The 16,552-nt window shown below is 40.0% G+C and overlaps 2 protein-coding genes across 3 annotated transcripts; both read left to right on the top strand.

Moving 5' to 3' along the window:
* The first annotated feature begins 171 nt into the window (after positions 1 to 171).
* Positions 172 to 9,384, top strand: LOC122642604 (GPI mannosyltransferase 2). The gene is made up of 8 exons (XM_043836123.1): positions 172 to 629; positions 726 to 831; positions 2,843 to 2,935; positions 3,278 to 3,473; positions 4,986 to 5,164; positions 5,433 to 5,683; positions 7,558 to 7,745; positions 8,741 to 9,384. The coding sequence occupies exons 1-8, from the start codon at positions 269 to 271 to the stop codon at positions 8,906 to 8,908; spliced, it is 1,542 nt and encodes a 513-aa protein (XP_043692058.1). The 5' UTR covers positions 172 to 268; the 3' UTR covers positions 8,909 to 9,384.
* Positions 9,385 to 10,693: 1,309 nt separating this feature from the next.
* LOC122642602 (extensin) lies at positions 10,694 to 16,171 on the top strand. Of its 2 annotated transcripts, XM_043836119.1 has the most exons (10): positions 10,694 to 10,812; positions 10,909 to 10,941; positions 11,521 to 11,845; positions 12,350 to 12,475; positions 12,601 to 12,646; positions 12,728 to 12,810; positions 12,995 to 13,072; positions 13,260 to 13,313; positions 13,545 to 13,679; positions 13,778 to 16,171. In XM_043836119.1, exons 3-10 carry the CDS (start codon positions 11,570 to 11,572, stop codon positions 15,869 to 15,871), a joined length of 2,892 nt encoding a protein of 963 aa, XP_043692054.1. In that variant the 5' UTR covers positions 10,694 to 10,812; positions 10,909 to 10,941; positions 11,521 to 11,569; the 3' UTR covers positions 15,872 to 16,171. The 2 variants fall into 2 exon arrangements, with proteins under 2 accessions (XP_043692054.1, XP_043692055.1); XM_043836120.1 differs by lacking the exon at positions 13,260 to 13,313.
* The last annotated feature ends 381 nt before the right edge of the window (positions 16,172 to 16,552 follow it).

Genomic DNA, 16,552 nt, shown 5'->3' with positions numbered 1-16,552 from the left:
ATTTTGATCAGAATATCGTGACCGCTCGATGGTGCAGTACAATCAGACGGTGATTAGAGCCAACCTGCCATTCTAGATCGGGATATCATGCGCGGCAGCCCAAATCGTTATGAGTTATGACCGATTTCTAGAGTGATCTCCGATTCATGGCGGATCAAGACCATCGATCTGAGTCCGAAAACGTCTTCGCACGCTTTCTATCCATCTTTCTCGCGGAGGCGAAGAGCTTTTGTTGAAGACGAGGAAACTCGACCAATGAAGTGAATCAATGTCGAAGAATTCCTCAAAGATTAATGCGAAAACTGACGCAGTCGACGAATCACGTCTGGTCTTCCGAGTTGCGGTCGTTTCGAGGGTTCTCCTTCTGGGCTTAATGGTTTTCTGGAGGTCGCTGATCAGCCCTTACGACACCTCTGCTTCCTTAAACCCTAACTGCCTCACGTCGGATTCCACAGATCTCTCCCCGGTGCATTCTGTGCTGTGGCCGAGGATCGGAGCAGCGATCGAAGGAAGTATCGTCTGGGACGGTGTCTATTTCGTAAGAATCGCACAATGCGGATACGAATACGAGCAGACCTATGCCTTCTTACCTCTTCTTCCGATCTGCGTTTATGTTTTGTCTCGAACTGGTGGGTGATCTAGTAACTCTAAGCTATTAAAACTTCTAACTGTGTCAGCTTCTCTTTTGATGTTCTAATAGCTGGTTGGTATTTCTATCGTTTCAGTGTTTGCTCCGTTGATTCCGCTCATTGGATACAGAGCGGTGTTGGGGTTGTCGGGCTATGTTCTCAATAACATTGTCTTCTTGTTTGCGGCGGTTTATTTTTACAGGTAAGTAATTATTATCCATCTTTCTTCCCCCATAGAACTAAAGTGACTGTGACTGTGACTTCCTTGACAAACAACATCACTCTAAAGGAAGCCCAAATTCCCAAGTGCTTCTTTATATAGACTCTTCTATGTCCAACATCAAACCTATCAAAAAGCTCTCTTAATAACAGTTATTACAATGGGATCGAATTTGTAAATACTCCATCACTGGATCCTCCAAGTCCAAGTCTTTACTATTATGTAATTTCACAATCAAAGGAGCGGAAATGATGTTAATCACAACTGCTTGGTTATACCAATAATTGGGTAGATGGTCTAGTGTGTTGGACATTTGCATCTTCCACCTCAGGGAATTGAACCATCTTGAAGTCTTCAGATGTAATTGCTAAGTGCACAATACTCAACTTGACTTAACTCAAGTAAGCCTTATCATAGCAAAATAGGGTTGGCTAAAGGAATCCTCTTTTTCCATTCAACCCTTTGTAATTAATAAATACACAATGAAATTACATGATCAGGAAAAACAAATCCTATGAGCAAAATTTGGCGTCTAAATATTATATTTTAATGTTCGGGGAAAAAAGGTGTTGGGCTTATCTATCTGCCCTTCCCTCCTTAAGTTTCTCGAACCCTTCTTTTTTATGGGAATAGTATTTCAACTTATAAATTGAAGACTTGCTCACTTTAATTCGTATAAATTGTACAAATGGGTGCACATGCATATTCTTTAGTTGTGTATCTACAACATAGTTGTCACAGCGTCTAGGCAACCCAAGGCGTTGGAGGGGGCGTGGACGCAAGGTGACACCAACAAGGCATCCAAGGCACCTGGATACCTAGGCGACGTCTTGACAACTATGATCTACGACAATGTATTTTACCCATTACAACTGTGTGAAAGCATTAAACAGTTTTTTACCCTTATCTTTAGGGTGGGGCTTGTGGTTATGATTTGCAGTCGGTCCATTTATTCATGTTCCTTGGCACATTACCTCTTTAGGTTTATCTGCTTTAAATCACTTATTTGAAAGATCTCTAATTTGCATATTCTCAAGCTTGGATTTAGGCTCTGCAGAAGGTGCATTTGTTTTCTATTATGGCCAATAATTTTGCTTGTAGTCTACTCTTCTTTGTCCAAAGTTTGAATATTAAAATTTTTTTCTTATTTAATGCCAGGCAATAATAAAAGCTCATTTTGCTTGATCCAGTTAAAGATTTTGAGATAACTAATAAACACCAAAAGACAACAGGGACTTTTACCTGCATGCTAATGGTATTTTTCCCAGCTTACATTATAGCAGCATCATTTACTTATTTTTTAAACCACCTTTTGGTTGGTCTCTCTTTTCCATCCATATATTAATTGGAAGGATAAACATTTTCAGAATGGTTGCCTAAATATGAAATATCTACCATGTGGCAGATTGGATGGAGCCCAAATTGTGTAGGCTGTTAGACCCCAAGGTCCTCTCCGCACATGTAAAATTCAGCCCAAATAGATTTTGCCAAGTGGCAAAATAGAAGTTTGAAATTTCAGGACTATAGGAGAATGCACACTAGTGGTCGGAGTACCATAGGTATGCATGGACATACATGGGGATGCATGCCAATACATCGGAGGGTTTTTGATTGTTAGGCTCTGAAATTTGACACGTGATTTATCCAGGCCATGTAGTATCTATCCATCAGTCAGAATTGCCACAACATCATTCCACGTGGCACAATGAGTATGGGCTGCTTTAATAAACTTATCATAGCAGGCCACTCAAACTATATGATGGATCCCCACCGTCCTTATGTTAATTTCAATTTCTTTGCTATTTCCTCTCAATTGGAATTTTGAGTATCACTCCCCTAGAAAGAAAGCAAGAAAAGGAATTTTTGACTTTGAAAAACTTTTCTTCTCTGTAGTTGTAAAAGTGTATTGTGTTTCTTTATTTACCATATATGCTTTCAGTGTTTGTGATGTTCATATTTGCTCTTCATTAATGTTATTTTATCCCTGTTACAGGCTTTCAGTTATTGTTTTGAAGGACACGGGGGCAGCATTTCGAGCATCAATTTTATTTTGCTTCAATCCAGCTTCCATTTTTTATTCATCAATGTAATCATTTGATTCCTTTTCCTTCTATTTTTTGATAGGTAATGAGGTGAAGGTGGGATTCAATCCCTGGCCTTGCCGACAGCATGCGACAGATTTTACCAGCTGAACCAGCTGGCACCTTCATTGTTGTTACCTAACAAAAAGAGATTACTGTTAGTCTGTTCATAGCCGTGCTCCATCCTGGTCCTGAGTGTATAGGCTGCTTTTTTTTACAATTTTGATATGGATAATTGGATACTGATAATAACCTCTCCCCCCCCACCCACCAAAAAAAAAAAAAAAAAAAAAATCCTAGGGTTGAAATGATAGACTGAACTTATAGTTTTTTCTCCTGATTTGCAGATACTCAGAAAGTTTGTATTCTCTACTTTCACTTGGAGGACTGTATCACTTCATAATTGGTTCAAATATTACTCCTGTGCTGCTTTTTGCACTCTCTAGTTCTGCAAGGTCAAATGGGGTGCTAAATGCTGGCTATATTTGTTTTCAGACTATGCATCGTGCTTATGATGCCATATTTGAAAAAAAGCGTGCCAGTGTAAGTCTTTTCTTTATCTTTTCTCCTGGCAGTTGCCTTTAGTTATGGCATTTCTTACATACTTAGTGCTGCCTAATTGAAATAGACACAAATGCATACATGCCAAGATGCATCCAACCTGTGAAAAAATAATTGCATGTATCACATGTCTAAGATTTAAAAAAATTTAGCAATAATAAAGCATAACAGATCGAGCTTGATCGGGAAGAAACAGAAAAGAATTATCAAAATGGTGTCATTTTAGAAAATTTTAGTTTTTCAAAAAACCTGTATTTGTCACTAAAACATTACTGGTTCTTGCTTTGATAGCTTTTTATTCCTAGGACTGTAACTTCTATTGTTTGTTATTGCTCTTCGCCACCCTTACTGCTTCACTAATAGTACAGTATGACCATAAAAATTGTTCAAGGACATATTTTTTGGTCTCAGACACAGATACCAGGTGTAAGATAAGAAAACCCGAAAAGGTAAAGCGGTAGGAGCAGAAACTCTGTATGAGTCCAAAAAATTTGCAATTATGCACCTCTTATGGTGGCTAGTTTCTGCTGCTTCTATCTGTGAGACATGGAGCATTCCTTTTCTCTCTGCTGAGTATAAAGGAAGTCTCCCAATTAGGCAGTATTTTAAACATATTTGAATCTCACTGTCAGGTTTTTTGTCTTGATATCTGGCAACCCAATCTGTGTTGTAATTTTACCTCTGCACTTTTCTATATTTCTGAGATTTTTTGTCTTTATGAATTTATATGTTCTGGTATGGTAATATGTATAGTTCTGTCAAAACTGTGCATAAAACAAGTGTATTTCAGCCTTTTCGGTAGTGCCCTAGCCCTTAACAATTAATCCCATCCATTGGATTTGTGAGAGGGAAACTGACATATTTGAAGGTTGCATAGCTGTCCTTGTATATTGACAATCATTCTAGACATATAATATCTCAGCCTCACCTCCAACTGCTCAAGCCTGCTCTAGATATGCCAAATTATTTTAGGAAGTGATTCTACCATCTAGATTCTTTTCTTCTCTTTTATATTGGTTATGTTATAGTATTTTATGTTTTGACATAATTATAGCTCGTGGCATTTCAATGTATGGGTTTGCTATTTCGCTAATTGCTCCGTGTGCAATTGCAAGCCATGTCCGACAAAATCAAGGTTAATTCTTTTTTTAATGTCTTACAAAGACTGAAAGTGAATGTTATTGCATATTACATTTCACATTTTGGGTTGTACAACTTCTGTATAAATACAAGAGATATGCTTAGCGGGTACTAGAGACCACTAGATTGGCATCACAGAAGAGATCCCCATGTCAAAATCTTTCAATTCTAAGCTTGATGCTACACTAATTTCAATTTTGAAAGTTCATTGAAATATACCTCTAGATTTTAGAATCCTATGGTGCATCTAGGTTCTCCAGCTTAGTGTTTTCTAATTTATTGATCAATATTAGTTTTAATTCAACTTACCTTTCTTTTTCATGCTCGATTTATTTTGTTTTTTCTCTCGTCCAGTTGGCAGTGCTGATAATCATTGCTGGAGCTGTGCGATCTCTATGTATTTTTGCACCATTTATTGCTTTTCAAGTTTATGGATACTACAATATTTGCCTTGGACATTTGCCTGATGAAATGAAGCCCTGGTGCAAAGCAAGACCACCACTTCTTTATGATTATATTCAAAGTCATTACTGGTGAGTTAATCTCCGAAAATCATTTATTCAATGCTACATTCCAAAAACAAATAGCTGGTTTGACAATCATTTTATTACTTTACTGTGTGCCTGTTGATCCATGGCTGATCGATTGCAAGTTTCATGGTCTGTTGCAATATTCTGAGATATAGACCTGTTTTTAAATCATCAATATTATCGGTTTTCCATTTGTTTCCTAATCTAAGTTTATGTTGAGCTATTTTGATAAGAGGTGCAGATGTTGTGGTAATGTTTTCTTTTATGACAGGGGAGTAGGTTTCTTGAGATATTTCCAGTTGAAGCAGTTACCGAACTTTCTTCTTGCATCTCCAGTATTGTGCCTTGCATTTTGTTCAGTCTTACATTATGCCATGTTACGGCCTAAAATTGTATTTTCACTGGGTTTCGGAGCTTCTGGTGAGGAAAAGAGTGTTGCTACTGTACTCTATCCTCTGGGAACAGACCGAGGATCAAAGGATGCTGAGTTTTCAGACAATTTCCCTTCTAAAGTCCTCCAAGGTGTGACATCTTTTCACATTTTTTCCCTTTTTTTTTTTTTGGGGGGGGGGGGGGAGGGGTTTTGTGGGTTGGGAATGAATTAGTTTGGTTAAGAACAAAAAAAGTGAGGAATACATTGATGAATCAATACAGCAGAACCAGCATTGATACCAAACAACCATGAACAGAATAATGTTGGATAAGGGCCATAATACCTGGAAACCCGCAAGACCTTTATCAACAGCTTTAGCAGTAGTACAGGGCGTCCCGAGAACCACCATGGACTTCCCTGTGAAGATGTAAGCGACTGATCGAAATGGCTGAATCCCCTTACTGTCTAGGAATTGAATTCTGAAGGACAAAAAGATTTTGATTGCTCTACTATTAAACTCATTTTCTAGAAGAGGACAGCTGTGGAGGAGAAGAAAATTCCATTTTCTTTTTGGACTAGTTTGACCAGTTTCTGAATCAGAATATGACATACTTACTGAAGAGGTGATGATCATAGGTCTTGGATTTCTACAGCGGAATAAATATTTCTTGGTTTTGGTAGAGTGACAATCGTTTTCTGTAAAAGAATCTTATTTCTCACAGTCTATATATTACTATGTGAATATAACCAAGTGGTCGTAGATTTCTTGGATTATTTTCCTGTTTGGTTGATTTTGCTATATTGTTGATTTGTGATTTGATCTGTGTGTGTCTCATTTCATGGAGGTGGAGAAGCAGTCAGTTGCCTCATGAATGGACTGCTTCATCAAATTCTTCTGTAAATCTAAACTTCAATGGAGTAGTTTGGGAAAACCCAGGGCCATATGAAATTGGAGGAATGCTTCAAGATCATGTGGGAAATGTCCTATTGATCTCCTCAGGTCCCACTGGGAGAGAAACTCAAACACAACATAAACCAAGGCTAGGGACAATCTATTTATGCCACAACTGAGGACTCTTCTTGTTATGGAAGTCCACTAAGCTTTGGTAATAAAATGGCTAACCCAGAATGCTGCAATCGAGAAAGGTCTCTATGCAATCAAAGGAACATCAGCTTGGGGTGGGGTGAAAAGAGGGGCGATGTACATAGGTCCATAGCCAATTGCATGATCTGAGGTCAATTTTGACTGTAGATAGTTCCGCTTAGAGGCGGGTTTTTGTGTCTACATACTACTTGTATACTCCTATGTACAACTCTTCTTGAAGCAGTGTCCTAAGAAGTTTTTTTTTTTTTTGTTACTTAACCCACCCCCACCCCCACCCACCCACCCAAAAAAAATAGTCAGAATCCAATGCATGTTTGGGGATCCTATTTGGTGAGCTGAACTTTGATTTGTGTTCAATGGCATAAAAGTCACTTCCAGCTATTGATTTGGAATGATGCTACTGATATAAAATTTTACCTTTTCCAACTAAATGATTTCTAGAGAAACAATAAAAGATGAAATTCATAATGCATTCTAGACGTTTAGTTGTTGAAGGGCTAAATCCTACAGGAATTCTACAAATGATATCAAGAACCTATGGAGTCTGAAAATACAATTCATGTCCAACATACATAAACCATCCGTTTTAAACTTCCATGCAACACTTGCATCCATTATCAATTGGCATCGTAGGATGTGTGGTTGCTCTTGGTTGTGCTGCATGAGGAGGTGGTATTCTTTTGCATGTAATTTTTAAATAGCCATATGACCAACTGACCAAGGAAGCTAATTAGAATAAACTTGCAATGCTTTGAGCTGTTTGGGCCACTAAGAATGACCATGCTGGTCATCTTTCTAAGAGTTTCTTATGCTCTGTGAAAATCCCAAGAGCCTGTCATTTGCTTTATGTTATTTGTCCTTGGCTGCTTCTTCAATGTATTCAACATTCTGAAGCTTCTATTTTATCTGTTGGAGAAGATCGCACACTCAGACAGCGGAAACAAAAGGGTAAACCAGAGACTCCTGATTCTTTTCAGAATCCCCTTCCATCAGGTGATTATGCAGGCCTTCCAGAAAAGACAGGGTACTTCTCCATCGTAGTCCTTCCCTTCATTCTACACCTAGGCTTCATGGCTGCAACAGCATTTTTTGTCATGCATGTGCAGGTCAGATTCTATTCTTTTGCTTCATTATGTAGTGATCATCCTCAACATGCTAAAGGTTGGAAAATGTTTTTGAACTGGGAGATATTGATTAACACCTTTGTTTAAAACTCCAATGAAACAGCTCATTGGATTTTTGTCAGCGTCATCAGAAAAGCAACTTAGCTGCATTTCTTGAGATTGATCTGTTCTGGTGCGAAAGAAATGATATTCTTTCAGATAGTCGAAGAGAATACATTAGCATCCAAAACATTTAAGGTCTTTGTGCTTTGTGGAGCTACCTCACATTTTCATGTTAGTGAAAACAAGATAGAGGACACTAAAATTCTCTTGTAGATACATGGTCTCTCATTCATTAGTGGGGAAAAAGAAATAGAAGGGCGACAAATAGGCTGTTTGAATCAAAGGGATTTCTTCTGGCATCACTTTATGCCATTAAAGTCTTATATTACTGGCATAAGCTTTTGAAGTGAACTATTATCACCATCATCATATTAGATTGACTGTGATGCCTTGTGAGTTTTGGGAATTTTGAACTTAAAATTATCGCTTACCTACAATATTCATTGGTTTGGTTCTTTATATGGAAGTTAGCACAATTAATCGACATATAATTTGTAAAGAAAGATGGCTAGATTTGGAGCCATATTCTCTTCCAAAACCTAGAGCCTGCTCAGACAGGTAAGTTTTTTGTGCTATCTTTGTGTATGTGAGCTTACTTTGGTGTCTATTTGATGATGTCTTGTAATTCATCTGCATAAAGACCCCAAAACAGCATGTTGCCAGGCCTAGGCTGGGATTTTTGTTTTTTAATATTTACAATATTGACATTTCCCACATTTAAATTTGCACCATTAAAATTCTGTGTGTCAAGATTGGTCTCAGCTATTGCTTGAAGGAAGATTACTGATGTGTAAGGAAATTTAGAAGAGCAATGAAGTTAATTCTTCATCACTAAGAAACATGGGCTGCATTTTCTGACAATAATACTTCAACAGGTTGTGACTCGTTTCTTATCTGCCAGTCCAGTTCTTTATTGGTTTGCCTCATATATAATGGTTTCCCCTGGCACCTCAAGGAGATGGGGTTACTTGATTTGGGCATACTCTGCAGCTTACATACTTATTGGCAGTTTGCTATTCTCAAACTTCTATCCTTTTACCTGAGAGGTTGCAGCATTATTTCTTCTGTATTTGTGGGGTGACAAGTTCCACTTTGCTGGTGGGCTATTGCACTTCGTATGGCGGTATAGCCAGGAATTGTATTTTGGGAAGACTGTCTCAAGATCTTTGATGCATTTGGCACATGACTGCTTTTGCTTGCAACCTACACTCAACCTCCTTCCTACAAATGAAGTGTTGTTCGGTTTCCAATTCATTCACTGGGTACTTTAACAAGATTGTGCGACATCGAATTCGTTTCCACCTTCGTGTATAGTAATTTGAAAAGGAGAACTGCAATAGTTTGTTGTGATGGACTGCAGTCATCACTCAGTAGGCAGTATTCTTCTGTAAGTTTGTGGATTTGGGACATATACTTGTTAACTATGTATTGAAAGATCCCCTACACCGTTTTTCTCTTACTTCTCAAAACATTGACAGCAACTGGGAAACGAGCTATTTGTGGGTTTCAACTTCACTAAGGTTCCATCACCCAAAAAAAAACTTCACTAAGTTTCCATTTGTTTCATTGGAAGAAAAAAAATTCTGAAAAATTGACTTTTTATTTGAAATCTTTATTTTTGCATTTTTTTTACCCTTGCCCCTTTTTTTTCTTCTTAATTGTACATGACAAGAAGCATAATGTAAGCATGGTAGTGTACTTGTGTGAGAAAAGAATCCTACTATATGATGGGATAGGTGTCATGTATGGTTGACAATTGTATCATTGACCAAGATACCATCTTAGATGTAATGGGATTCATTATATAGGATTTTACTTCACCAAGTTTGCTTGGCTGATAGCTTGAATACTTCGAAGTAGACAACTTCCACTTCTCGTTCTTCTGTCCACTTTCTAGAGATTTGATTCAAGCCATCTTGGGATCAGGATCGTCTCAGAGCCCAGTGCCCAGGGTGATGTGAGGGGGCATCTAGTGGTCGAGCTATGCGTATACACATCTCGATGCATGCCTAGGGATGTGTGTGGCACAGCCCAACGATTGGCAGTACCCTAGGTGTGCTGAGCTCCCTGGAGATGAGCTAATATCAAGTCCATGGTTTTAGTACACTCAGAAATCGGTACGGTAGTGGATCGGTATCTATTAGTATCAGCCATATTGGACAAATTTGCCTTGATTTTCCTTTAAAAATAGGTTCTTTTATCATTTTAGTATCTCTTGTCTGTACTGTGTCACTGAAACGATATCGACAAGGTGCAAAACCGAAGTGGATTGGAGACAGAATTGGATCGTCATGATTCTAATCTGGATTGAATTATTTAGAATCGACCTTCAAGAACCCTAGGATCGATTCACAAATCCAAAAACGGAAATTTCTAGGGTTTTGAGTGTGTCACGGCCGATTCGATCCGATTCCTTAATTTGAAAGGTAAAGGTGATGTAGGGGATCTGCACAATTGCGATTCTCGAACCATAGATTAAAAATTTTGGGAATTAAATTGGGCAAATCGAATCAAAAGCAGCCGAATTCGATCCCAAATCCTACCGTAATCCGAAGTGGGGATTCAATGAAGTTTTCTAGGGTTCAAGGGAAATTTGGCCGATTCCAACCGATCCAAAACAGAATCTGACGGAAATCGTCTGGACTCGATTCAAATCTCAATTTCCTTGATTTAAAACCCTGGCCCGAACAGAGGATCAGATCCAGAGGACCAGAACCATAATAAACTCGAATCCTTATAGGTGGTGTGAGCCATCAGCCATTGACAGCCATTAGCCAAGAGCAAGTGCACCTTGGGGCAAGTGGGCAACATCGTTCTTTACATTAGGAACTCTGGGTACTTCAGTTTTCAGCTCCCAGCCTCCCACTAAAATTTACCTTTTTCAGTTTCACATGGGAGTTGGGAATTGGGACGCAGAGAAGGGTCACCTGTTTTGTTCTCTTTGCTCGCGGCTTCTCTGTATGTCGTATGTCGAAGGAAGCTCTTAAGGCCGTCTTCGTCTTGGTTGGTTTTTAAGTCTTCAAAGTTTAAATCTGAAGCAGAGGCGCAGTTGCACGTCAAAACCCTAGTTTTACAGGTGAGCACCCCCTGTTCCATTTATCTGCCTCTCTTTCCCTCCATTCACCTTGACGATTAAGGGTTAAATTTTTTAGTTCGATTTTTTGCGGGTCTACTTCAAAAAGTCTGTCCTCCTTGATTGTCCTGCAATGCCGACGAAGTAGATTCGGAACCAATACAAAAAAGAAACGAAAAGACCAAACAAGAAGGGATTGATTTTCAGGTCATAGTTTCATAATGGATTCACTCTTTTCCTAATAATATGTTCTTACTGGCTTTGAATCCTTTTTTTCGAGTTTTTGCCATTTCTCCCTTAATCTAAATTTTGGTAACAAAAACTTGCATATATTGTAAGTAGGAAGTCGGAATGAGAACCCATCAAATTTCATTTTCTGGGAACACAGTTCATAGTAATTTTTGAATCATGAATAATAATTAAACTGAGAAGTAAAAGACAAAACTGAAGGTAGTATTTCTGATCATTGAACTTGCTATTTGAAACTGATAATTTGGTGTCTTTTCATTGTTGGGGTGATTGTGTTGCTGGATTCTTTTAAAACAACTTTCCAGGCTGATCTAGGACTTATATTCTGAACAGGGTTGCAGCATCAATTGATTAGCTGCTATTGGACACTTCTCCAGTGAACATGGCTACAAAGGTTGACCAAGCCACTGTTGGGACTACAGCTGCCGCAATGACGAGTAGTTCTAAGGTCTCCATGTTCAGTGTGAAGTCTGGATTTGTTATACCGAAGAACAAATTATCAGGTTCTTTAGTTCCTGCATTTCGAAGTTTGGGAAAGTCCGAAAGCAGTGATGCCACCAAAGAAGAAAGTAGCAAACAGATTCAGAGGAAAACAAAATGGGGTACTGACTTGACACAAGATGCTGCTGTCAGGAAAGAAAGAGCCTTAGCATATCAGGTATTTAAGGGACTGTTTGCAAGTTCTATCTGAGACTCACCATTTTATTTTTGCCTTTTCCTAAGTTTTTAGAATGAATAGGCTCCATCTGGTTGGATTTAAAATGTTGTAATCTAAAGCATTTAAGTAAGTACCAAAATATATATTTTGAGAATAAAAGACCAATTTGCCAATAATTTTCACGAATATTGAAGTATAATGTTGAAAATTTGGTTTAGCATTCCTAATAATTTTCTGAGCTACTTGGAAGATTTCCATTTTGTTTACATTGCAACACTTAGCATCCCACCAGATGGAGTCGTAGAAATTTTTCGTGAGCATTTATAGCTCCATTTGTAAGGAGGCTTGTCAGTTGCTCAATTTGTGGCAATTGACAACTCTCTGTTTTCCCATTTGGGTGCTAAACATGGGTGTCTTCCTTGTGAAGTTCTCGCATGGAAGCTTCCCATTCCAGGTGGCATTAAGTGATATTACTGCCTGTGTGGTGGCACAAATTTTGAGCAGACTCGAGTGGAACAAATTACGCAACAGCTGAAATCAGGAGTTCTGAAGACTGGAGAAGCCCAAGCCTCAGTGTCACCGAGCCAGGTTCCGAATTCTGAGACCTCCAGCTATCAGATAAATGATGAGGTATGATAATGGTTAATGTTGCTGCCTTAAGCTTGTAACTTCATTGTGCTGGGATAGTTAGTTTGATGCATTTGTTTTTTCTCTGATGATGCTTGAATTCAATGTCTCTATTATCTAATTTGCAGGCCCAGAAGTGGGAACTATTGGAATTGGAAAGAAGGGAAGTTATTGGTATGTTCAGTGTTTTGTGAGTGTTCAGTTTCCAATTTCTCATTTCTCATTTTATTCTCAAGGCGTTCTTGGTATTTCCAGGTGAAATACTAAAGCTGAATCCAAGTTACAAGGCTCCATCTGATTACAAGCCATTATTGAAAGAGGCTGTAGTGCCTATTCCTGTAAGTCAGATTTTGGCCCTTGACTTTCTAGCACACTACCTTCTGCTTTGACTCTTTCAGTGGTTACTGCCATTTTTTTTTGAAAACGAGAAGTTATAATTAGCATTAACCAATTAGCCCTTTGTTGCTCTGTTTATTGTTTGTTGTACATATATTGCTTAACTTTTGTCTGTTGCTTTTGTAGCTTAAAGCATATCCAAGATTCAATTTCATTGGTCTTTTATTGGGGTCTGGAAGAAATACTCTTAAGAGATTAGAAGAAGTGAGTAGTTTGTGTATTCCCCACCTAATGCTTGTAGAAGTGTTTCTTACATGTTACTTCAGATATAAATTATGCTGCCAATTGTAAGGCTTCGTTTTGGGATCTTCCCCATTTACTTCCCCCCCCCCCCCTCCCCCAACATCAATCATCTGCTTTCCATAATCTGTTTCTTTCTGGAATTGTTCAGGAAACTGGAGCTAAAGTATGCGTGCATGGCACTAAAGCAGGCACAGGAGAGAAGGTATGCATCTTTGAAGTGGAAGAAAGGAAGTCTCGTTTCATTAAAATGCCTCGAAGACATGAATTTATTGTTCTCCTTTTCCATTTTTTAATTTCACTCCCATTGTAATATTAGAATAATCTTACTGCAATTATTTACTCTGTTTTATCCACTCAGTTCACTCTGTGTTGTGGCTGAACACACAGATAAAGCCCTACTAGCTTCTTCACATTGTTATTTCTTCATGTCCAGGCTGAAATTACTCGGGCAGATGGGGATGAAGTCCAGAATGCTTATGAAGAGCTGTATGTCCATGTATCAGCTGATACATATGAGAAAGTTGATGCTGCAGTTGCTTTAATTGAACTGTTAGTCAAACCAGTGTCTGTGAGTTTGCCATGTTGAAAGTTGTATTATTCCTGCTTATCTACCTAGAATCTTAAGCTAATACTGTGTCTTCTTGCCTGTCTCCCCCTCCCCCCTAGGTTAATTCAGCTGTTGTTTCCACAGCTCCAACTTCAGTTTCTGGGGATACTGTCGGTATTGTTGAGCAAAGTCAGGGCTTAGTTACTGGTTATGTGATGCCTGCTGCTATTGGAAACCAGGGGATGGTGCGACCAATGATTGGATCTTCACAGCCTGGTCCTCCACAAGTCCAGTTCCGGCCATATCCAAGTCCATGGTTCCCACTAGGTCCAACCCAAACCTCCATTCAATCACCGTCTGGCTTCATTTCCTTTCCAAATTCTTCATTGCCCGTACCTAACAATCTGGTTCAGATTTCTCCACCCCCTCTCAATCCCTCAAACAACCGACCATTTTTTGCGGGGTTTACTCCTGTATCGGGATTTGGTTCGGTTTCAGCGAACCCATCTCTTGCCGCCAGACCACAGCCTTCAATGCCGGTTTTGCAATGGCCATACATGCATGGCGCACGACCTGCTAGCCACATCTCTCCAATAAACAATCCCATGCCAGTCTCACAGCCTCCATCAGCATACCCTACTGTATCAGCTCAACCGAATCTTACTGGACCACCAGCATTTACTGGTAACCAACCCACAACAGCTGGACCAGTACCAGTGGCAAGACAAATGGTACCACAACCATTTTCATCAGGACCACCATTGCCAAACAGGCCACTAACACCTGCTGGGGGCTCTGGTGGTTGGTCTGGTGTACCTGCCGTAATCCCTCAAGGGATAGGGAACACAGTACAGATGACTTCACCAATGGTTCCACCACAAAGGCCTCGTTCCATGGTTCAACCAATTGCATCAGTAGCTCCGCTAAATATTTCAGCAACTGTAATGAGTAGACCTGCTGCACCAAATGTTGTTTCTCCTGCTAGTTTTCCTTCTCGACCTCCCACTCACCAGTTAGTCAATACATCAGCAGTTAACCGTCCAGCTCCTACACCGGGTTTTGTTTCTGTACCAGCTCAAGTTGGGTCAAGCCCTATGCCATTAGTCTCTTCTCAACCCTCAGTACCAGTTCCAGTATCTTCACAGGCACCAGGACTATTGCAGGGCCCATCTATGGCAGGACAAACACAAATTCCACCAGCAATACTTCCTCGAGTACCAGCTCCAATTTTTACTCAAGCAATTGGCACAATTCCAGCATCAGCAGCTGCCTCCATTCAATCTACTTCACCAGTGCCGCGTATGCAGCCTGTAAATTTACGTGCACCAGTGCGTAATCCATTGCAAAATCCTGTAGTAGGTTCATCAACACTTCCTTCACCAGTGCCATCAACATCATCACAACCACAATCTGGAATGCCTATTGTTTCTGGAAGCTTACCGAGTTTTACTCCCATGAAGCCCCCAGTGACAAGCCCAGGAAGTATTCAACCAGTTACAGCTCCAAAACCCCAGAGGCCAAGTTCTGGTGATTTCACTTTTCAGCCCCTCAGGTCCCAGCATCCGGCTTCTCAAACAGTTCCAAGGTCTAGTGGACAACCCCCAGCTCAAAGTACCCCACCAGTGCTGCCACCTCTGGCACCTCAATCACCTTCTTTTCGACCAGCTTTGCATTCAATACCACAACCTGGCATACAAAATTTTGCAAGGCCTCAGGTTGCCAATCCAATTGGTCAGCCTCATGCTCCTGCCCTGACACCTTCACCAGGTGGTGTTGTCCCCTTTGGTGGTAACCCAACCACCACCTCCCCACCACCAAGACCTCCAGTATTTCCAGGTCCACATTCTGTCCGGCCTTCAACTCCTCTGCCTCAAATGAGGCCACAGAGCTTTGGTTCAGCATCACATATGCCTCCTATACCCAGTGCTTTACCTCCTCGCCCTGCAAATGCAATGCAACCACAGCAGAATCAGCTGTCCCCGACTATTCGTTCAGGGAACCTCTTGTTTCCAAACCCGCAATTCAACAACAATCTCTCATTTGCATCTGGTAAGCCTGCTTCCGGTCCTGGAGGAAACCAAATTTATGACCCATTTTCACCCACTTCGGTGTCTTCTGCCCCTCCTCGACAAGGAGATAGTCCTGCCAAGGTGAGAAAACAGGAGAATGACCCAGAGTACGAGGATCTGATGGATTCAGTGGGTGTGAGATGATGGCGATTGCTCTTGCAGTTTGTTTCTCAAGATGAAGGGTTAATATGACTTATAAAGGAGAATGTGGCAACTTACGAACTCACGAGGGTCATCAGCATTGTTGTGAGTTCCCTGGGAGATGAAAATGTCAAAAGTAGTAAATATTAATGCTGCACTGCACCTTTGCCAATTTTCTTTAATATTTTCTTTTTTAGCTGAGTTTGGATTCTGTGAGCAGTAGCATAGAGATGTATTGAACAGTTTTGTAATCCTCCATTAGGCACTGATTAGTATGGAATATCATAATACATTCTGTTGGAACTCGCTCTCTTCCCCCCCCCCCCCCCTTCCCCTCTATTTTTGAGGGGGGTTCTAACCAGAAAGTACTGATCTCGTTAGTAGCTAATTTCCACTGTTCCTGGTAAAATGTATAGTTCTTATTGACGGCCTGAAAAAGGAAAGGGAAAGTGCACCGGTACTCAAAACTGTGCTGTTAACCTGTAAGCCAGTGAGAATTGGATTAGGAGATATTGAGGTGTATCTGGTTTGGGTGATCTCCTCGTATGCTTTCTCTGTATGCTGAATGGCTAAGGTTAGCAGGGTATTGATGTTCATTTTGTGGTTTTTGAATTGTTTTTGATCTATCTTTGCCTCAGCCATATGGACTTCATGTATAGTAACCCTGTCAAAATGTTTCACCTT

The sequence above is a fragment of the Telopea speciosissima genome, chromosome 10, assembly GCF_018873765.1.
Source record: "Telopea speciosissima isolate NSW1024214 ecotype Mountain lineage chromosome 10, Tspe_v1, whole genome shotgun sequence".
Classification (NCBI taxonomy): domain Eukaryota; kingdom Viridiplantae; phylum Streptophyta; class Magnoliopsida; order Proteales; family Proteaceae; genus Telopea; species Telopea speciosissima.
Note: the sequence above shows the minus strand (reverse complement) of the source record. Positions and strands in the feature narration are given on the sequence as shown.